Source organism: Hydra vulgaris, chromosome 12 (assembly GCF_038396675.1).
Source record: "Hydra vulgaris chromosome 12, alternate assembly HydraT2T_AEP".
NCBI classification, from domain to species: Eukaryota; Metazoa; Cnidaria; class Hydrozoa; order Anthoathecata; family Hydridae; genus Hydra; species Hydra vulgaris.
In genome coordinates, this window is record NC_088931.1 from 86,302,137 (window position 1) to 86,326,520 (window position 24,384).

Below are 24,384 nucleotides of genomic sequence, written 5' to 3' on the forward strand. Positions count from 1 at the left end.
TCAAAAACCTTTACAAAAATTTGTAAAAATTAAGCACTTTTTTTATTTAATTTATTCGTGTTTCAAAAAAAAAAAATTTTTTTTTTGAAATTTTAACCCTCCGGCGTTTATAAAGCTCAACCACTCAACGCGGTTAATGCATGTACTGGAAAACACACGAATTTTGCGTTTTTATAAAAAGGTTATGTTTTGCTGCATTTTTTTAACCCAAATAATTTTTAGAAAAAAAAGTTTTTTTTCTCCTAGCGCTTTAGTTTGTCTAAAGTCAAACAAAGTTAAATTTTTTTTTAATTACTCAAGTTTAGATGTAAAATTTTGATTTATAGTTGATGGACCATATTTTGGCATAAAATAGTGCTGCTCTCAATGAAGATAAGACATTAAACTGAGAAAACAACTTTTTCAAACAAGTTTTAAGTTATATGTTTAATTTCTAACCAGTCATATGTCTGCAAACATATTAAAGATCGAAAAAAATTAGTTATTTCAAGTTTAAAATTTGTTTTTTCCATTTTAAATGAAAGTTTTTATTAGTATGAGTGTGAAGAACACACAAATTGACATACGACTAGTTAGACTTTTAAAGTTAAACCTCTTAAGGTTTATTTAAAAGTCTAAGCTCAAAATTCAAACATTACTGTGATGTGAGCCATCCTTATTTTATAATGCCATAAAACTATTTAACTAAAATTCCGGTCTTTAAATTATCATAGATATATATATTTTTTATTTGAATATATATATTTTTTTGTAGAAAATGTATATACATATTTTCATACTCCATCGCAAAAGATATGTTAAGTTTTAAACAATATATATATATATATAGATATTGTTTAAACTTAACATATCTTTTAAAACTTAACATCATATTGTTTAAAAACAAATGTTGCAGACCGGAAAAAAAATATGTTTGATATCACCGAGAACAAACAAGACAAAAAAGTTTGAGAACTTGCATTAACGGCGTTGAGCACTAACAATATATGCAAAAAAATATCTCATCGACGAACGAAAAATGTTACACGATAAATCTATTATCAATATCTTAACTAAAATCGTGAGAATATTGATCATATTATTATGGATCATATTATTCGAGAATCCGAGCTCTCTAATTCAGCTATATAAAACATTAGCGCTTCCAAAACTAGCTTATTTTGAGTTTTGTGAACAAAATATTTTAATGCAAAGACTTGATATAATAGGAAAAAATGCACTTAATTCATTTCTAAATGTTTCCAAACGCGGTGAAAATGTTTATTCCTTACTTTTAGATTCCTAACTTTTAGGAACGTCATGAATATGTCAAGGATTTGTGCAACAGTTATAAACTACATCTAGAGAGCTTAACGCAAAGCGAAAAAAAAATTAAACATATTTTTTGAACTCACAATTAGTCAGGATATTATTTTTTACAATGTAATGAATTGTAAAAAAGAAAAAAAAAGAATGCTTTATCAGATGAACCGCAATCATTTTGTCATCATACATTTAATATCAACTGAGCCACCGCTTTCCTAATGCTAGAGTCATCACACATGACAACGTGAGTCATCAGTGACACATGACAATGTGAGTCATCAGTGGACACTTCAAAAACATAAAATCTTATTTATAATTAAAGAATCTTGAATTATAATACTAAAAATTAACAAAATATAACTTAAACTGTTTTGGTATTTAATTGCAGCTGTAAACACTACTACTAAAACAAACTATTTCACAAATACATTTACAAAAAAGAAAAATAATTCGCATTAAAAAATAAGTTACTAAAATTTTAGAAATCCATTAAGATTATGTAGAATAACGTAAGATTATGTAGCATTCATTTCAAGCAACTGAGCTGCTGCTTTGTCTATATTTCCACCACACTGCTGTAAAACTGTTTTGATAATATCAACGTCCATATCAGGACACATTTCTTTTAAAGTTCTTAAATCGGCAGGATTAATTTCAAAAATCTGTTGGGGACCAGGAGAATTTTGTTGAAAATTTGGCTGAACCGGTTGTATTGGCTGTTGCATCATTACTTGCGGACCGTATGCATTTGGATATATAAGGGGCTGAACCATGGGATTAATAACCATCGGACCTACCATAGAAGGAACTAACATAGGTCCGGCAGGAAGCTTCTTTAAATATTGAATAAAAATAAATTAATTAATGCTTTATTATCTTTTATTTTAAATGACAATAATTGAGAATAAAAAAAAAATGAATAAGAATGAGAAATTGACAGAAATTAAACTAACTTTATATTGAAAAACAATTTCGATCATTCCTTCTTTCTCTTCACCTTGCTTTCCGTTTAAAGAAAACCATTCATTTAGAACTTCTCCCATAATCACACTATCAGGAATCTTTATCAAGCACCAAGCTATTCGCTCATCGACTGAAAATGTACACTATGAAAAGCAAAAATATTCATTCTTGACTCAATTAAAATGGTGTCATTTTTACATAAAATAACTTATACCTCACCAAACATTTTTACATAAAATGACAATTTATACCTCATCAAACATTTCCAAATATACTTCTCTAACATTCTCGGGCAAATTGCTTAAAAAATAATTAAAAAAAAATTAAACATTTTTTATTTTAAACAAAACAGATTGGTTAAAATATGACAGATAGCACTAGGTGAAATATTAATGTCTAACATATGATCTACTTAACAGTGTTAAGCAAAGGATTGGTGTGCTATGGGCTAAACTCTTACTTAAAATGATTGGGCTAAATTCACATATAAATCAACACTAACTTCTTGCTTGTCCACAAGTGAATTTTTGCAGCTCTAATGATTTTAACATGAATGTTAAAAATATAACATGTAAACAAATATAAACAATTGAGGTTCTATAAATATGTAAATATAATACAATATAAATATATAAATATAATACACGGCTATCTAAAACACAGGCCTATTACACGAGCGGCAAAACTTGAAAACTGGAGGCCGATTAGTAAAAAATTAATGTAGGCTTAATTTTGATTTATAAAAATATTTTATCAAATTACAACTGTTATCTAACTTGCTAACTAAAGGCATACTTATTTTATATTTATTGAAGAGAAAATATTAAAAAATTTCAATGAAACATAATTTATTCAAAAGAGTTTTATATAAGTCAAACAACAAAAAGAGAAAAAGTTTAGTCACTCAGTTTTAAAACTTTTTGAGCTGGCTCCTTGTAAGAACGTGGGGTGTTTAGCTTTGAATAACTATTTAAAAAAATATTTGAGAAAATTTTAAAACTTTTTATATTATTTTTAAAATAACCCAAAAAATATAAATTGTGGATTAATTTAAAGTAGTAAGATAAGAAATGCAAACAAACTGGCAAAATCAGATCCAGTGCAATAAAAAGTACATAACAAAAGAAAGTAAATTGACTTAAAATGTCAGTTGGCTTTGTCAAACCACCTCTATCTAAGTCTTTGAGATAAGCCATACTCATTACAATATGAATATGTATCAGTGTCAAGATCTTCATAGCCGATCTTAAATTGAAGGTAACCAGCAATGTATACTAAAGCTATTTTAACAGCATCAGTTAAACTAGACTCTAATATTTTCAAAGAATCAAATATCTCACTTTCCTTTTGTGTTAGTTGCCTCTGACAGTTCATGCAAGTATGACCAACATAAAACTCATGAAAGTCTGAATCATAATGTAAAAGTAGTTTTGAGTGCTCAATTTTAGTTTTTTTTAAAACTAGTTGAACCGAAATAAAATAAGCACTTCCAGCACCTTCACGCAACTTACTAAATGCTTTTTCAATAGGGTCAGATGTAAAGTTTTACAAATTCGTGAGATCTACTTAACAAATATTTTGCTAACTCAACTATTCCTTTTAAGGTATGGACTATTGCTTTAGATGTTTCAACAGTCAGTGTTATAATTCTTTTTTTTCCATTATGGCAATCCATATCTTCACAGATCCATATCTTTACAGATTTGTGATAATGAAAGTATGTTGCAGACGAAGATCATCTTGTGATTCAATGACAGAGCACAGTGGGTCTCTTAACTTTTTATCATCACCCAGTTTGTGAACATTAATAATTTGCCATGCATCTATAACTTTTTTAGAAATACAACAGTTCCTTTAACATTGCTTTGGTCTATTTTAGGATGTGTTTATAAAGCAGAAAGTGTTTCATTACAAAAAAACTTTCAAACACAAAGAAATATTTTGTCACTCAACAGGTTTTGAAAAGATTGAAGCAGTATTTAAATGTGAAAGAGTCACAAGTGTCAAAGAGAGAGAAAAACTTTACATTGACTTAACTAATGTCACATATAATCGCAACACAGCTTCCATTTGCACTTTAAATTGATCCAACTATAGAATCAATTACTTCATACTGAAAATCTGAATCAAGACAACATACTGGAATCACGCATACTATAAAAGTGGGTCCACTATGCATACTATAAAAGTGGTTCCACCAAAAAGACATTTAATCAAACAGCTAATATTGTTTTTGCTAATTTGTCTGTTTGATTAGCAGATTTCCCAAAAAGTTCTCCACCGTAATAAGTTAATGAAGCTTTAACATATACTTCATCACTATTAAAATGCACTGTCATTGTCAGGAAGTAAGTTTGCAAAAAACATGCAAAATAAATTCATTGTTTAATTTTGAAACTTTTGATGTCAATTTTTGTAGAGTAGAAACACTGGAAAGCTGATAATCATTTTGAATTCTCTTATAAAGTGCTCTTGAAACAGAAAAATATTTGAAAGCTCGAACAATAGTGTTTGAAGAATATAGTGTATCACCAATACTTAAAATTTTCATAGAAGATAAACTTTCTATAATAACTTGTTTTTTTATCGATAACTCAATATTAGTCAAATATCGTATAGCTTCAGCCAAATTCAACCATTTGTCTAAAATAGTTACATGATTTTTAGACAAACTTGTTACATAGCATAAGCATTCACAACGATACGTCTCTATTTTAAATTAGAAGAAAGATTTAGTATGAACCTATAAAAAATTTAGATAACAAAAATCTGTAACAATCAATTTTTTTTTTTATATACAAAACAGTTTAATGAAAGCTTATCTTAATTTGGCAAACCACAGTAAAATTCAATAGATTGAAAACAAATCTCTTCATCACATTTGTGGGCAACTATACGCTTTAATAAATCTTTTGGTATTTTTTTTGGTAATGAATAATCAAATGATCAAAATTCAAAAAGAGTCCATGGCTTTGAAAGTTTCAAGTTGATCAGCTGGAACATTTCTTGCACCAGTTGATGAAGTTGTAATTTTTGATTTTGGAGGTACAGTTGGAACAAGGCTGGACTTAACACAATAAAAAATAGAAGGCCAAGAATAGGGTCTTTTCTTACCACAAACATTACCTTTTTTAAAATTTATAGGCCAATGTTCAGAACATACAACAGTGCATTTTCTATCAGGAATGTTGTTTATCGGAATAGCTGATAGCCACTTTCTACGTTCTTCTGGATCTTTTGGTAATCTGTAAACAGCACATTTTTAATAATTAGTTAATCTGTTTAATAATTAGTAGAGTGATTCGCAACGCAACACAATAAGTCTCAAGAAATATTTTTTTTCTAATTTCAAAGGTCTTACCATAAAACATAAAAACGAGGTCGGTAATTTTTTGCTGACCTCAAATATTTTAAGGTTGGCAGTTAGGTTGGCATTGCCGAATGCCGACCCTAATTACGAGGGTTGTACATTAGCATCTTCTATTATATATGTGTGAGTACAACTTAAATATTTTGGAATTATTGATTTATTCAAGAAAACAAATTCTGTTTATTTGCACCTTTTTAGCTTAAGCCTGCTTGCGTATTTCTCTAAAATAATATTTTTAAATCATGGAACAACAAAATCAGAAAATGTCTAAAATCAGACATGTGATTGTTGGTATGACAAGAACAGGTGGACAAGCAAATAGAGTAAATAATAAATATTATTTTAATGTTATTTTCAACCAAGTATGTGAAAATATAATGCAATTTTGGCACTAATACCATTGATAAAAATTAAATAGTAACAAAACAAAAAGTTAATCGTGAAAAATCTTTAAAGATAAAAACACCATTAAAATTCAATTGACTGATTTATTTTTTTAAATTCTATGCAGTATGCTGATTTTTGAAATTCCACTCAGTATGCAGGGGGGTTTACAAGAAATTTTTTGGGCAAGTCTTAAAAAAACTATGCCTCCTCCCCATCTCTATTTTTTTAGTTTTGACTGGATTGAGAGTATTTTATAAAAACGTTTTAATAATTCTTTAAGTAACTTATGACATCGCTAAAACTGAAAATGTGATTTTTGCAAATTAAAAAAATTATTTTTAGAAAATACTAATTTGATGAAATGCATAATATATACAGGTTATAATTTTTTAAATACCAGATTTTGCTGTGTAAATATAATTTTATAAATAACTTTTAATTATAAATAAACTTAATAAATTCTTACCAAGAGTCAAAAAACTTTTTGTAATAACTGTACAATGCTAAATGTTGTTACAAAGATGTCTGACTATGAAAGTAGCTGTTTAACTAAGACATTTTTGAAATTATACTTTTATTATATTTGAATTTTATTTAAAACACAATTTATAAATATTTATAATAAAACTTGGTAAAAACTTGTTTACTATCTATAGACAACCTTGTATGAAACGCTAAACTAAACCATTTAGAATTTATCTACCATTTTGCTTTGCAACTTCTTCTTAGCCTTTTTCTTATAACCTTTTAGGCGCCTCAGTAAAGAAAAGGTTTGTTGCTTGTAATGTTTCAGTATTATTAGATTAGAGCTAACTTTTGAAATTCAGACAGTTAAGTGAAATTAAACTCAACTTCCCACAGGTCAAACTCACGTAATAAAGCCTTTGATTAGGCAATAATAAATAAACCTAATAAAGGCCTTTGATTAAATAAAAGGCACTTAAAGATATGATGTGGTCTTTCCAACTAGTATAACAAGAACACTGAATTTCTACAATTGTTTTTAGAAGAAACGGAAGATTAGAACGACGAAACTAAAACACAAGTGTTTAATAACACTTTAAAGTTGTATCATCAAACATCGTGTTAAACTCAGTACTCAGATGGTCTAGCAAAGGAACAGTGATAACCAATTTAAAATAATTTAAAATGCAATTTTTAGGCTTGCTCAAAGCTTATTTTTTTGTTAACAATATTTCTAAGTATAGAGATAAAATCTTTTAATGCTTGAATAAGATTCAAACTATAAAAAATATCATTATTACTTGCTTGCATAATCATGTAATTAAAAAAGTTATATTAAAAATATGTCTTGTTATACACAGTGCAACAATAAAATTAAAATTTGTTATTAACTTCAGTAGAAGAATCAGTAGCAGAGGTTGCATGATTAAATGTTCTATTGATGTTTGAGAAAGAAACCACAAAAATAAAAAACTTTTGTAAAGTATCCATACCACGATTTCACAATTCATAACATCCAAAGACAAATCAGTAATAGCTTTTTTTTATTATTATTTTATTAATTCACCTCCCCAAGGCCCAGAAGGCCACTACAGACGAGGAGGCTAATTAATTGTGGTTATAACCCTCTCTCAACTCTATAACTCCGAAACACAAACCTTGACGAACAAGGCCGCTGCGCGGAGAAACAAGTTGAGCGGGGTACTACTAGGGACGTGGTGGGGATCAAACTCGGAACCTCTTGCCTATGAAGCGAGTACTCTACCACTACACTACTAACGCAAGCTTATATTAAAACACTAAATAAACAAGTTTTTCTTTTATGTCTATATCAGAATGTTTAGTATTAAAAAAATGCTATGATTGTGTAAAAAAACTTAAGAAATAAAGCTCTTTGAAAACAAAGGGGATAACGATTCTCATGATTCACATAATGGATAAACAATAGGACTAAATAATAATTTATGCTTAATAAGTCTAAAATCTAGATGCAGACATTCTAATTTTTTTGCCACAAATGCAAGAAAACCAAGAAACAAAGAGTTGCTTTTATCAATGCAATTATAAACAGCTTTTTCTTGTAATAACTGTCTTCCTTTCTTGTATCCAAAGGATATAGTGATATCAAAATTTCTACATAATTCATATAATATTCGGTTAGCTAACATTAAAGGAAATGATGTTTTTCTCCAATGGAACTTTTTTTTTAAATGCTATATAAATTTGTGAATTAAGCGACATTTTGAACTAATCAACAGCCATAATTTAAGTTTAATAAAATTCATTAATCTAATAAATAATAAAACCAGGGATGCGGAGTCCCAAAAAGGACTGCGGATTTGAAAGTCACAATAAGATTACTTTATTCTAGTTTTTGGTATCCAGGAGCTCTGAAAATATAAATAAGTTTATGTACTACTAATAGAAAAAAAATTAAGACTTTTAGGTTATTGGAACAATCGATTTTTAAGTCCGGAGTCCTTAGGTATAATGGCGACAAGGACTCCGGGACTCCAGGACTCCGGGCTTAAAAACAATAAGTTTCAAGTCATTAAGTCTCATGAATTTTTTTATTATAGCAGATAATAAGTCAACAAACATGTTTAGAGCTTCTGGACACTACAGGCTTGGAAAAAGTAGAGATATAAAGCCGGAATCTTTTTGGGACTCCGCATCCCTGAATAAAACACAAATTAAGCAGGGTGTATGTCAAAAGGGGAGTTTGAATTTTATTTTCCGTATTTCAAACTTTTTCCCTTCCTATTTATCATTGAAAATGCAAGTTATTATGTTAAAATGTTACGCAGCCTAGTTTAATAAAACTGAGGATGTCCATTGATATATTTTGATGTATACTTGTTGTTACTAATTTTACCTTCTGATGATATTTAAACAATAAAACTTTATAAAAATTTAACTCAGGGTGTATGTAAAAAGGGAAGTCCAAAATTTGTTCTAACTAAAATAATCATTTTGATTTTTTGAAACTAATGAAAGAAAAAATTTTAAAAATAAAGTTCTATATAACAAAATAAAATAAAGTAATAAAGAAAATGTCAATTCAAGTTTCTAATTAAGTTATTCAACTCGAAAGTTAGTTTAAACTACATCAAAATATTATAATTATAATTTTTTAATAATCGGAAAATTATGAAACTTTTTAAAGGTTGACGATTTTTAAAGCCTGATCATATATATACATATATATATATTTTGTCAGATCAGGTTATCCTGCTACTGGTAACATGTAACCCAGTACAATCTGCTTCATGTCCTGCTGCCTTGTAGGATACGCCTTTTTAGGCAAAGGCTAGGAGATGCCAACTCCGATTTAAAACACCCCCTGCCTTGGGGCTCTTGGTTGAGTAAAGGCTAGAGATGGTGTCTCGATAAAAATACTCATCTTAGGCAGATGTTAAATGCATCTAGCTACTGTCTTGTAGAAGGCCTCCTTGGCAAAAACTTAAGGGATAAACAGATTCTATCTGTTGACCAACTTCACACCCCTAATTCATCCATTAGGCTGGTGTAGATGTAATACATTGTTTCCAGTTTAGGATGTTAAATGCTGGATCTTCTTGACTCATTGCATGGGTTTTGCTGGTGTCTTTGTTTTGTTGACTAGGCGACTCATTCAATTATCTCCTAACGAGGGTACAGCTCTAAAACTCAGTTTTATGGTACTGAGGATGGCTGGTAGTCAAGTTTTCTCGAATTCTGTGGTAGCTCTCAGAAAGGCTGATTCCATCAACACCTGTAATGTATCAGAGTACTAACAGTGCTATGTTGAGCATGGATGGTGTCTCTGATCGTACTTTTAGTGTGCATTGTTGAGCCCACATTTGGAGCCCTTTGTTACGGCTTAGGGTTTGTTAGTAGTAATGAGGCAATTGCTTGGGCTATTAAACAGTGTTCTGAGTACTATCTATGCTTTGAGTCAAGTTCTTCAATCTAATTTAAAATGAATAAAGTACCAAAAACTATAAAACACAAAAAACCATCATCATCACCAAGTTCTCTGAACCTATCATTCACTAATATTCGTGGTCTTCGAAGTAACTTTTCTTCTGTTGAGTCTTATCTCTTGCAAAGTTCACCAGACCTACTTGCTCTTTGTGAGACTAATTTGAGTTCGGCTGTCTCATCTTGTGATCTAAGTGTTGATGGTTATCTTCCTCTAATTCGTAAAGACTCCAATAGTCACATGCTTGGCCTCGGCATTTACATTCGTAAGAATTCACCCATTTGTCGTGAAACTAGGTTTGAATCCACAGACAATTCTTTTATGTGCTTTCGTTTAGCATCACTTCACTCTATTGCCTTTCTCTTTGTTCTATATCGCTCTCCTTCATCTCAAGACTGCACACTTTTTGACGTTATTTCTGATCATATTGACCAAGCCCTCTCTCTTTATCCATCAGCTAATATAGTTGTTGTTGGTGACTTTAATGTTCACCACTCTGAATGGCTTGGCTCTAGTGTCAGTGATTCGGCAGGCATTAAAGCCCACAACTTTTGCCTTTCTCAATCCCTAACCCAAATAGTCAACTTTCCAACTCGCTTTCCAGACAACCCGAATCATTTACCTTCTCTACTCGACTTATGTCTTGTTTCTGATCCTAGTCAGTGCTCAGTTTCTCCACATTCACCCTTAGGTTCTTCTGATCACAGTTTGATCTCTCTAAAACTAATATCTCGTTCTTCTTCATCACCTGAATCCCCCTATTATCGTACCTCTTACAACTACAGTAAAGCTGACTGGGATTCTTTCCGTGATTTTCTTCGTGATGGCCCTTGGGTAGAAATCTTTTGTCTTCCTGTCGACAAATGTGCTTCTTACATAACTTCGTGGATTCAGGCTGGCATGGAATCTTTTATTCCCTCTCGACGATTCCAGGTCAAGCATCACTCTCCTCCGTGGTTTTCTTCACACTGTGCTGCTGCGATTGCCAATCAAAACCGTTACTTCCATATTTATCAGCAAAACAATTCTCCAGAAAACAGACGTCTGTTTATTACTGCTAAAACAGTTGTAAAAAGGTTTTGTCTAACGCCAAAATCCGCTATTCTCAGTTCATGAAATCTCGTATCTCATCTCAAAAATTGGGCTCTCGTGACTTCTGGAGAATCTTTAATAATATCAATAATAAGGGCAAATCTATAATTCCACCTCTCTTGTATGGTTTAGACTTTGTCACCTCACCTAAAGACAAAGCCGAATTGTTTGCTAAAAACTTTTCATCAATATCAACTCTTGATTCCATTAGTTGCTTTCTACCTAATATTGCCAACAAACAGGTTGATCCATTGCTTGACATTAATATCACTCCAGCATCTGTATCTAAAGTGATTTCCTGCCTAGACTCTTCTACAGCTTGTGGCCCGGACAACATACCTGTTATTGTCTTGCAGAAGTGTTCTCCGGAGTTGTCGTCTATACTCTCAAAACTATTCAACAAGTGCTTATCAGAGTCTTGCTTTCCAGCCTGCTGGAAACCGGCATCTGTTATCCCTTTCATCAAAAATTCTGGAGAGCGATCCGATTCATCTAACTACCGTCCCATAAGTCTTCTTCCTATCATAAGCAAGGTTTTTGAATCTTTATTTAACAAACACTTAATTTCTCATCTTGAATCTAATAACTTACTTTCTGACCATCAATATGGATTTTGATCTTCTCGATCTACAGCTGATTTGCTAACAGTAATAACTGACAGGTTTTATCGTGCATTAGATAAAGGTGGAGAGGTTAAGGCCATCGCTCTTGATATTTCAAAAGCTTTTGATAAAGTTTGACATGCTGGTCTTCTCCATAAGCTTTCTTCTTATGGTGTATCCGGCAACATCTTTAAGATCATTGAATCCTTCCTTTCCAATCGTAGCATAAAAGTTGTCCTCGATGGACAACACTCTTCTTCTTATTCTGTAACTTCAGGGGTTCCTCAAGGTTCTATCCTTGGCCCTATACTCTTTTTAACTTACATTAACGATCTTCCAGATATTCTCACATCTAAGGTGGCATTGTTTGCTGATGATACTACCATTTATTCTTGTCGTGATAAGAAACCATCACCCTCTGATTGCTTGGAGAAGGCATTTGAGCTTGAAAAGGATCTCACTTCTGCTACAGCATGGGGCTCACATTGGCTGGTGAACTTTAATTCAGATAAAACTCAATTTTTCTCAGCCAATCGTTATCGCAATAATTTAGATCTTCCTATATTTATGAACGGTGATGTACTCGATGAGTCACCTACTCTTCATCTTCTAGGATTAACTCTTACTTCCAATCTTTCTTGGAAACCATATATCAAATCAGTTGCAAAATTAGCATCTGCTAAGGTTGCATCTCTTTATCGAGCTCGTCACTTTCTTACTTTGGATTCTATTCTCTATCTCTATTAATCTCAAATCCGGCCTTGTATGGAATACTGTTGCCATATCTGGGGCGGATCTTCTAATGATGCCCTTTCTCTTTTAGACAAGGTGCAAAAACGCATTTTAAAGATTGTTGGACCTGCTCTTGCAGCCAACCTCCAACCATTGTCACATCGTCGTAATGTTGCTTCTCTTTCTCTTTTCTACAAATACTATAACGGGCACTGCTCTAAAGAGCTAGCGTCTCTTGTGCCATCTACTATAATTCATTCTCGTGTTACTCGTCATTCAATTAAGTGTCATTATTTTTCTGTGACTGTTCCTAAGTGCTCCAAAAACGCTTATTCGTCTAGTTTTTTTCCTCGAACATCAGCTCTTTGGAATTCGCTTCCTTCATCTTGCTTTCCTGATTCATATAATTTGCAATCTTTTAAGTCGTCCGTCAATTGTTATCTTGCTCTACAATCTTCATCTTTTCTCTTTCAGTAACTTCCAACTTTAATTAGTGGCTGCTTGCAGCCTTGTTGGAAGCGAAGATGTTTAAAAAAAAAATATATATATATATATATATACATATATATATATACATATATATATATACATATATATATATATATATATATACATATATATATTTATATATATATATATATATATATATATATATATATATATATATATATATATATATATATATATATATATATATATATATATATATATATATATATATATATATATATATATATATATATATATATATATATATTATGTTAGTGTATTCTACAAATAGAGTGCTCAATGTTCTTAAAGAACAGAGCAATAATAAATTAGTAAAAACACATATCTAATTTTCTTCAACAATTTGTTTCGCCATCAGTATGCTCATCAGGATTTCTTCCTGATGAGCCTACTGATGCTGAAACAAATTTTTTTTTAGTTTTGAGATGTTTTTTTGTTGATAATAAGTAAAAATTTATAAATGGGGAGGGGTCTTTATAAGCTTGGGTGGGTGGGAAAAATTATAACTATACAACAGCGAATTGTTAAATGTGTTTAAAATATACTTTTCAATACAACACCTGCATTAGCTCATGAATGCAATAAAAGGGGGATATTGAGTTGTTTGGATACATCTATCCAAATAACTCAATATCCTAGTATTGAAATAAAGAAAAGAGACTTAAGAGGTAAGCAGAATAATCTACTTACTTCTAAAGTCTTCTTTTGTTTCTATTTATTAGTTTTAAGTCAAACCACACCTACCCCATCATTTACTCTTAGTACAGAATCATTTCTTGTATCGTTTTCATCATCTTAAAAATAAAAACATTTTTAAAATTGCAAGAAAATGATGAAAAAAGATTGCAAAAATCCATTAATCTGAAAAAAGATATTCTCACAAAAATCAATGAAAATCTGAAAAAATCTGAAAAAAGATTCTCATGAAAATCTGAAAAAAAAATTCTCATTTTGAAGCTTCTAAATAAATTAAATGTAACAAACTTAAATCACCCTACAAATTCCTTGAATAACATTGAAGACTTTGTAAGTGAAGAAGATGATGAAATACCAAAAAGTGCAGATAACCAAATGCCAAAAATCTATTAGTGAGCAACTATATGAAGCCCTAGAAAAAGGTTTTCTAGCAACACCCAGAAATTCTTAATCAAGATCTTAATCTTAGGCAAAACTTTTTTAAATTATCAAAAGATATGTCATTGTTTGAAAGTGGTTGTCCTTAGGAGAAAGTTTATGATTTTTTAAGGATGATTAAACCAACGAGTCAGAAAGGGCATTTTCCTCCGCAGGATTATTTTACAAAAAGTAAGAAGTTGCTTAAGTAATAATAATTTAGATATTTTCTAAGACAAAATAAATAACTTCATGTACAAGTTTTTTTCATTTTGCTGCAATATACTTAATTAAATTATGACTTTTCTTTTAGTTTTAAAGCATAAAATAATGCGGGGATTTTTTGGGAAATTCCGAGAATAAATTATACAATCCCGAATCCCAGGAATAGAATTTTTTCTGGTTTTTGCATATCTTTTGCATTATTTTCTCACAATAACGCTGCTCTTGATGTTTGTCCACAAGAAATCTGTTTTTGTGGAAACCATAGCAGACACAAAAGAAGATGGAAACAATGGGGTAGAATGAGGCTTGATTTAAAACCAATGAGAAAGAACAAAAACTTCCATACATGCCTAAATCAAGGAAACTACAAAGTAAACTTTATGTCACAAAATGAGTAAAAGATAATTCAGTAAGGGATTGAGAAAAACAAAGGTTTTGAGCTTTAGTGTAAAATATAATGCCAGGCTCAATGGTATGTGGTAGAAGCAAGTTATTTTTTGTGATGAGCATTTAAGTCATCCATAACAACAATATTGGTTGATGAATAAAGGGAAAAAGCTCTCTCAATTTGATTAGAAACAACCTTAATAAAAGTGCAGTCTAAAGAAAAGTGACAACTGTGGTTCTAACTATTGAAAACTTAGAGTTCCTCTAACTATTACCCAATCAGTCGTCTAACTATAATTAGCAAGGTCTTCGAGTCTTCGAGTCTTGAGTCTTCAAGTTAACAAACTTTTAACATTTCATCATATGTCCAATGACAATTTAAAAACCAATTTAGAATTCTTTTCTTTTACTACTTGTTAACTGTAAGGAAAATTATTTGGTACATTATTTGGTGAGGCACAAATGCTCTTGACATATCATAGACTTTCAATAAAGTCAAATGTTATGGTCTTTTTACTAAGCTTTTTCTTGGATAATTTTTTTAAATTATTGAAGAATTTCTTTCTAACCTCAGTATTAAAATTTTACATCCCTCTCATATAAATTTTACTTCATAAGTTATACATTATCCAAGCCATATTTTAAAAATCCGAAAAATTGTTCGGATAAAATACCCGCAAAAAATCCGGAATATGTTTTTCCTTACTTTCCTTTTAATTTCACTTTAAGCTGAGTTGTTTCTAATTTTTTTCAAACCTTTTTATAATTTTTGTATGAGTAATGAGTGAAAAAGTTTAAAAAACAAATATATTACAAAAATATACACCTAAACTTGCATGTATGGATAATGTTTTGGATATTCTGAAAAACTAAAAGTTGAAAAAAATATCTGGAATTCCAGAAATATCCGGAAAAAGATAATCCCTGATAAGTGGTTTATTGATGACACACCTATGTACTCTAATCTTGACAAAAAAGTCATAACTTTTTTAATGCTTAAAACAGACAAAAGATCTTAAATGTAATCAATTTTCTGTGACAGCTTGTGGCTCTCAGTGATTAATGAATCCAACATTTGTATACTGCTGATATTATACCTATCACAATACTATTAATATTTCTATATTGATAATTGACAAAACTCTTACTGAGTCCTCTACCTCTTCTCAGATTTTCTTTCATTACTGATATCTCTCAGAAACTACATATTACAAAGTTAGCATCAGCTAAGGTTGCCTCTCTTTATTGTGGTTGCCTCTCTTTATTGTGGTTGCCTCTCTTTATTGTGGTTGCCACTTTCATACGACTGATACTATTCTTTTTTTTTCTACCTAATTTTATTCACTTTCTTACTGCTTATTTAATTGGCCTGCATCTTCTAATAATGAAGTTTCTCCTTTAGACATGGTCCAAACAACACAATATAAATATAGTTAGACTTACTCTAGCTTCTCGGCTTGAGCTACTGTCTCAATGTCATAAGGTTGCATCTCTTTTTTCTAAAATAATAAGTTAACCTTTTGAATTTTTTAAATTGATTTAAATCTAAACTGAATTTGAGTTTATTTCATGCTGTTTTTTATCTTTTTTTTTCACAAATATTTGAAAAACATGTAAAACTGATACATGTGGCTGTTATGATCTCACCTTGCATGTTACACCTTGCATGTGATCTCACCATGCATGTTACACCATGCATGTGGCTGATTTGATCTCATGTTACATGTTACACCTTGCAAGTGGCATGTGATCTCACCTTGCATGTTACACCTTGCATGTGGCATGTGATCTCACTTTGACTAAATTTAAGTTTAGATGCTGCTGTTTTAACTTAATGGTAGCTCCTATTCTCTGTCAATCATTCTTTTTTCCATGCATCGCCACAAATAAAGTAAAATTTTTCTAAAATATTTTTCAAATCATCACAACCATAATGTTTTTGTTTTTAAACTAAGAAGTATAACTGTTGCCAAATTTGTGCTTTTTTTTTTCCGACTCAATAAGGAATAAGTTAAAGGATTGTAAATAAATGTAAAACTCAATTAGAAACAAACTAAGAGATTGTAAATAAAAACTGAAAACTTTGTCTGTTTAATCAGAAAAAATTGCAAATCTTTTTTAGTTTGTATTTATTCATGATTGAAATATGGCTTTCACCAAAACAATCTACTAGTGTTTCTATCGAAATAACAAAATCATTTTGAAAAAAAACACTTTTTCGATTTTAGCTCAGGCAACTTTATCACAGTTTAAGATTCATTATTAAAGCTTCCTTTAGTTTGTTGAAAATTGTTGATTAATTCTGCTTAACAAATGTATACTTATCAACTGTCTTATGCATCACTGCAATGTGCTGGATAAGTTCCACTTTTTTAAGACCTTTTTGATGCTTGGGTAAGTTTTAGTTTTACATTTAACGCTACACTTGTTTTACTTATAGTTTTAAATTTACTAATATTCTGTTTTTACTAATTTACTAAAGGATACTTCAAAATAAATTTTGTGAAGAGTTTGCAAGTGTAATTCAAATTGTTTCACATGATGACATGCAATATCTGTAAATGACTAACCAAATATGTATGGCATTCAGATGCTCACATGCACTCAGATACTCACATGCGGTAGTGGTGTAGTGGTAAGAGCGCTCGCTTTGTAAGCGAGAGGTTTGGAGTTCGACTCCCACCACGTCCCTGGAAGTACTGCGCTCAACTTAGTTTCTCCGCGCAGCGGCCTTGCTCGGCAAGGTTTGTGTTTCGGAGTTAAAGAGTTGAGAGAGGGTTGCACCACGAATAATAACTAAAAAATAAAAAACACAAAAAAATGAGTAGCCTCCTCGACTGTAGTGGCTCCCCTCGGGCCTTGGGGAGGTGAATAATCTTAAAAAATAAAAAAATAAAAAAAAAAGATAAATTTTTTTATTATCTTAAACCCAACATTGATTGAAGGCTCTTAAATTGGCAAACTACATATTTTCATAGAAACTGCAAACAGACATTAGGCAAAAAAAATTTTGAAAAATTTCACATTGTAAATCGTTCTATTAGAATATAAAAGCTTCTATTAAAGTATAATATAAGTAACTAATCAAGTAAATATAAATAACTAATCACAGATTTTATATATTTTTGCAAATATTATTTTTTTGTTTTATATACTTGACTCCTATAAACTTTTAAATGTATCATATGAGAAGTAAAATGCAAAAAGTGCAAAGTTGCAAAAATGAAAATTTTGAGTTTATCCATTTCCAAATTTTATATACTAAAATCTATCAACTATTTAAATATTAAATTTAATAATAGACTCTTGGGCATAATATAAGATACAGAAAATATCAATGATTTTTTTTTCGGTTTAGTTTTTTGTGAATTTCTCAAATTTAACTTACTTTTTACTTATTTTCATACCTTTCAGTTTTAAATTTTACTTTAGCAGAAAAAGCTACTTTTATAGGGAGGAAATAGGGAAGAAGAGGGGGAGAGGGTGATTATTTTAGGAATTTTTTTCAATCATGTTTAGACTGAATATTTCGCTTTTCTTCAGGATTAATAAAAATATTTGGCTTAATATTATTTGTAATACTTTTTACTTTCTTCTAACTTCAACCTATTTTTAAAAATCGTTTTTTTTTTTAAATATCTTCACTTCCAAACAAGGCTGCAAGCAACCACTATTAAAGTCGGAAGTTACTGGAAGAGAAAAGAAACTTCTAATAGACTTATATGTAAATCAAAAATATTAAATTATAAAATATGGTATTAAAACAATCCTGCAAACTATGCAGAAAAAAATGTATCCAAAAACCATAGAGTCATCCAATGTGACTCCTGCCCTTTTTGGATTCACACAAAGTGCAATCTAATCAATAAGCACACAATTTCTCCAATGGCTATTTAGAATGGTATTGCTCTGACTGTATTTCCGAAAATATACCATTTAGTAGACTTTCCAATCAAGAACTTAAGCTTACACTTTCATGCAAGAATCTTCCACTAAAGCTATTAAAATCTCTTGAATCTCTTGCACACCTAAAAAGTCTACATAGAGATATGAACAATATATATGATCCAACTATTAATTGTAAATATCTTGATGTTACTGAAGTCAATAATTCTTTAAATCCTGATACTGATATACACCTTAATCTCAATATAGCTATCTAACCACAACATCTCTGTAACCTTCCTTACCACAACGATCTCTGTAACCTTATTGTTACTCTTAACACTTCACCTATGGTGATAGGAATTACTGAATCAAATTTATATATAAAAGACTCAAATATAACTGATATTACCATAAATGGATTTAACACTGAACATTGCCCTACTGAATCAAAAAAAAGTAGGGCTCTTCTGTATATAAGCTCTAATCTTAACTATGTAGTTTGTGATGATCTTACCATCTATGTCTCGAAATTTCTTGAATCAGTTTTTATTGAAGCTATCAACCCTCATAAAACCAATACTTTAACAATATAATACTCATAAATCTCAAATCTGGGCTTGTATGGAACACTGTTGCCATATCTGGGGCGGATCTTCTAATGATGCTTTTCTACAAATACTATAATGGACACTGCTCTAAAGAGCTAGCATCTCTTGTACCATCTACTAAAATTCATTCTCGTGTTACTCATCATTCAATTAAGTCTCATCCTTTTTCTCTGACTGTTTCTAAGTGCTCCTAAGTGGTCTAGTTTTTTTTCTTGAACATCAGTTCTTTGGAATTCGCTTCCTTCATCTTGCTTTCCTGATTTATGCAATTTGCAATCTTTTAAGTCGTCTGCCAATCGCCAATCTTTAAATCCAATTAAATCCAAAATTAAAATCAACCTTAAATCCAAAAGAATTCATTGCAAACCATTTAACATCTTTACTTGAGAAATTAAGTTATCAAGAAAAAAAAACATATTAATGGGTGATTTTAACATGGACTTAATTAATTGTAAAGAATCTCCTATTGTTTCTAATTATCTCCAAACATTATGCTCTTGCTCGCTTCTCCCAACCATTATTCTTCCAACACGTATAACTTCAAAAACCAAAACTCTTATTGATAATATTTTTATAAACGCCTACTCTCTCAAAACAATCTCTGGCAATCTAACAACATCTATTTCAGACCACATGATCCAGTTCCTCTGTATTCCTGGTATTACCCCAAAAAAAAAAGAATATAAAAATCTCTAGATGATGCTTCAAAAACTTTGACACCTTTATACAAGATATATTTAGTATGAACTGGGAGGTACAAATAAAAGACACGGGTATAAACAAATCAATGATAAGTTTTTAAATATATTTGAAAAAGTTCTAGACAGACATGCTCCATACAAAGTTTTAACAAAAAAACAAATTAAACTTAAATCTAAACCATGGATAACGCTGGTATTCTTAAATCCATCTCAACCAAAAACGTCATTTATAAAAAAGTTGTTAAATCAAACAATACTAATACAAGAAATCTACTCTTTGATAAATTTAAATTATATAGAAATAAAATAAGCAACTTACTTAAACAATCCACAAAACTATATTGTATTTCCTTTTTCAACAACAACCTAAACAGCATTAAGAGAACTTGGCAAGGAATGAAAGAAATTATCAACATCAGACCTACTATATACAATAACTCTTTCAACCTCAAAATAAATGATAAAGTCATCTCTGATCCAACCACAATTGCTAATATTTTTAACAATTACTTTGCTACTATCCAAGAGTATCTAATGAACAAAAAAATTATCCTTAAATATGATTTTAGAGACTTTCTAAAAAATCCTAATGAAAGCTTTTTTTTCTTTGAGCCAGTGACTGAAGTTGAGGTGTCGAGTCTCAATGAATTTTCAAAACAAAAAAATCTGGGTCCAAGCAGCCTTCCCACAATTATTCTTAAGCTTATTCCAAACATAATCTCAAAGCCACTATCCATAATGATGAATAACTCATTTAAAAATGGAATTTTCCCAGATCTCCTTAAGATAGCTAAAGTGATATTAATACATAAAAAAGGTTCTATACTGGATTACTCTAATTATCGCCCAATCTCTCTTCTCTCAAATATTAACAAACTATTTGAGAAGGCTATGCACAATAGATTCTACAACTTTCTGGAGAAATTCTTTATAAAAATCAGTATGGGTTTAGAAACAATCATTCAACAACTCATGCACTAATTGATATAACTGAAAAAATTAGAACAGCTTTGGACAATAAATTGTTTGCATGTGGTGTTTTTGTTGATCTCCAGAAAGCTTCTGATACAGTTGATCATTCAATTCTAATAAGAAAGTGGGAGTACTACGGTATCAGAGGCACAACACTCCAATGGTTTTCTTCTTATCTTCAAAATAGAACACAATTTATTTCTATTAATGGGATGGAATCTGAATTAATAAAATCATCAAATGGTGTCCCACAAGGCTCTGTATTAGGACCATTGCTTTTCTTTCTCTTTATTAATAATCTTAATACCTCTATAAAGTTTTCCACTGCTTCCACTTTGCTGATGACACCAACCTGCTTTTAATAAACAAATCACTTAAAAAGATAAACAAAAATATTAACCATGACTTAGCATATCTACTCCAGTGGCTTCTATCCAATAAATCATCACTTAATTCCAAAAAACTGAAACTATTATCTTTAAATCCAGCCAAATAAAAATAAAAAAGCACCTGAATTTCAGATTAAGTGGTCAAAAAATTGATCCTGTGAATTTTATCAAGTATCTTGGTATCAAAATTGATTCCAATTTAAGTTTTGCATCCCATCTTCAAGACTTAACACTGAAACTAAGCAGGTCCAATGGTATTTTGGTCAAAATTTGACATTATCTGAACCTTAAAACGCTCCTTAACATTTATCATGTTGTTTTTGAGTCTCATCTTAGATATACTTGTCAAAAATGGGGACAAACCCAATCTCTAACATTTAAAAGATTATCTCACCTCCAAAATAATCTATTTTCAGCATTTTAACTCTGACCCTAAAATCCTCCACTACATATCAATGATACTTAAATTAAAAGACCTTATCCAACACTCCAACTGTTTGTTTGTTTGGAAAAAGTAACATAAAACCTTACTTCCTCTATTTACTGATTTTTTAACTTATAAAAAAATAATTGTTATCAACTTCGATCAACTAAAAGCTTTAAACTATCTATACCTAAACATAGAACTGTTTATTATGGCCATGAATCTATTAAATATCAGAGCATATGCACATGGAATAGTCTCCCTTCACAGCAAAAATCTCTTCCTACATTTTCTAAAATCAAAAACAGTCTATTTACTTTTTTTTTTAAACAAGTATTCTTCCTAATTTCTATACTACTTTGCCGCTAACTATCTACTATCCATCTTAACTTTATTTGCTTCAATGCTGGTTTATAACTACTAGTACTAGATCTTTCTTAAAATTCTTTTCTACTACTTTCTTCATTTTAATGCTGATTTATTACTACTAATACTTGTTCTTTCTTCACTTTTTCTCAAATTAATATTATTTTTTACATCACTGTTCTATTTCAAACTCTCACTATTACAAATATTGCTATTTTTTATTATTGTTATTATTAATTATAATAATAATAAAAATTATTGTTATTATTAATAATAACAGTAATTATTTATTATTGTTATTAATAATAATAATAATAAAAATAATTTATTATTATTATTAATAGAATTGTTATATTTATTGTTAGATTATTATTATTATTATTTTGATTATTATTACCAATAACTGGAGTTTATAGTATTATTGCTCATTATTATTACTGATTATTATAATCTACTTCTCTTCTATAAAAGTCTTATTTAAATTATATTATTTAAGTATATTAAAAGTCTTTTTTTTTTATTTTTCATTATAGTGTTTACTTAAACAATTACTTAACAAATTGCAAATATGAATTAGAAAAACAATATGGAGGCCGCAAATTTTAAAGAACTGACATTCGAGGAAAAAGACTAGACAAATAAGAATTTTTGGAGCACTTAGGAAAGTCACAGTAAAAGGATGAGACTTGATTAAATGATGAGTAATACAAGAATGAATTTTAGTAGAGGGCGCAAGATACACTAGCTCTTTAGAGCAGCGCCCATCATAGCACTTATAGAAAAGAGAAAGAGAAGCAACAGCTGCAAGAGCAGGTCCAACTATGTTTACAATGTATTTGTGCACCTTGTCTAAAAGAGAAAGGGCATCATTGGAAGATCTGCCCCATATATGGCAACAGTATTCCATACAAGGATGGATTTGAGATTTATAGAGATAAAAAAAGAGTCCGGATTAAGAAAATGGCAAGCACAATAAAGAGATGCAACCTTAGCAGATGCTAATTTTGCAATCAATTTGATATATGGTTTCCAAGAAAGATAGAAAGTAAGAGTTAATCCTAGAAGATGAAGGGTATATGACTCATCGAGTACATTACCGTTCATAAATATAGGAAGATCTATATTATTGTGATAATGATTAGTAGATTAAAAAATTGGGTTTTAAGTTAAAGTTCACCAGCCACATGCTGTTGCAGAAGTGAGATCCTTTTCAAACTCAAATGCCCAAGCAATTAGAGTGTTGGCAAGAATAAATGGTAGTATCATCAGCGAACAATGCCATCTTAGATGTGAGAATATCTATAATTTGTCAAGCTTATTATTGAAAGTATTAAAATTGAAGCTGTTTTGCATTTATACTGATGAGATCAGTATTAACTGTGTGACAACCAACTCTAGAATAGTTACAGAGAAAATTAATGCATACTGTCCAATTTACGATTTCATTTGCATAAATACAATTTAAAAATCTTTAAAGATCACCCCTCCCCCTAGTGATTATTGTTTATTTGCAAATTATTATCCTGGTTATCATAATAATAAAATAAATACCATTGAATAAGTTTATTCCAACGAGGACTTTTAGCCCCATTGTATGCTGTTGGAGTTTCAAAAGTCTGCAACCCAATTCTCACTCGACAGTATGGATCCATTCTTGTCAAGTAACCATAGTTTTTGACAAGACGTGCCTACAAATTTTAATAACGTTACAACAATTTGATTAATTTTAACTTTAAAACAAAAACAAAAAAATAAAGAGTCTAAAAAAAAGCAAAAAATTCAGATTAAATAAAAGCTTTTTATGAACGTTAAAAAAAAAGTTCTTAGAAAATTTTTATGCTTTATTTATTTCTGCTAATAAAGTATCTTATCAATCTTTTTTTTATTATTTTAAATTAAAGCAATTTTAGAAAATTTTTAGACAACAATATTTATCTATGGAAGATGTTAACTTCATCCCTGTACTGCCTTGTAAGTAGAATATTTCAATTGACCGACATTGAACTTTACCTCAACTAATAGGCTAGCAAAGATTAGCATAGCATAAAATTAGAAACAATTTGTGATTATAATTTAACCTGTTATCCCGTGCAGCAACCTTATTCACCAAGATTCATGTTTTGGCGTTATAGAGTTAAGAGAGGGTTGTAACGACAATATAAAAAAATATTTAATAAAAAATAATAACAATAATAATAAAGTAGCCTCCATTGGTGATCAACCGAAACAGAAAAAAGACCAAAACAGAAACAAACGGAAATTTTGGGTACTCAAATTTGGTGCCAAAGCAGAAACCAATATTTTGGCAAATATTTTACCGACACCGATACCAAAAATACGACTAATCAAAATTTATTTTATTAGAAAAATTTATTTAAAAATGCAATTTTACATTTGTTAATTTTTTATACTTGTATTATGT

At 30.1% G+C, this 24,384-nt stretch overlaps 1 protein-coding gene across 1 annotated transcript in view; it reads right to left on the reverse strand.

Moving 5' to 3' along the window:
* Positions 1 to 1,662: 1,662 nt before the first annotated feature.
* LOC101234525 (toll-interacting protein) overlaps positions 1,663 to 24,384 on the reverse strand; it is a 46,378-nt gene continuing 23,656 nt past the window's right edge. The window contains exons 4-7 of the mRNA XM_065814814.1: positions 23,514 to 23,650; positions 2,520 to 2,568; positions 2,259 to 2,411; positions 1,663 to 2,138 (exon numbers count right to left, since the gene is read on the reverse strand). Of these exons, the coding sequence (XP_065670886.1) occupies positions 1,821 to 2,138; positions 2,259 to 2,411; positions 2,520 to 2,568; positions 23,514 to 23,650 (657 nt within the window). The 3' untranslated portion in view covers positions 1,663 to 1,820. The remainder of the gene's footprint in view (positions 2,139 to 2,258; positions 2,412 to 2,519; positions 2,569 to 23,513; positions 23,651 to 24,384) is intronic.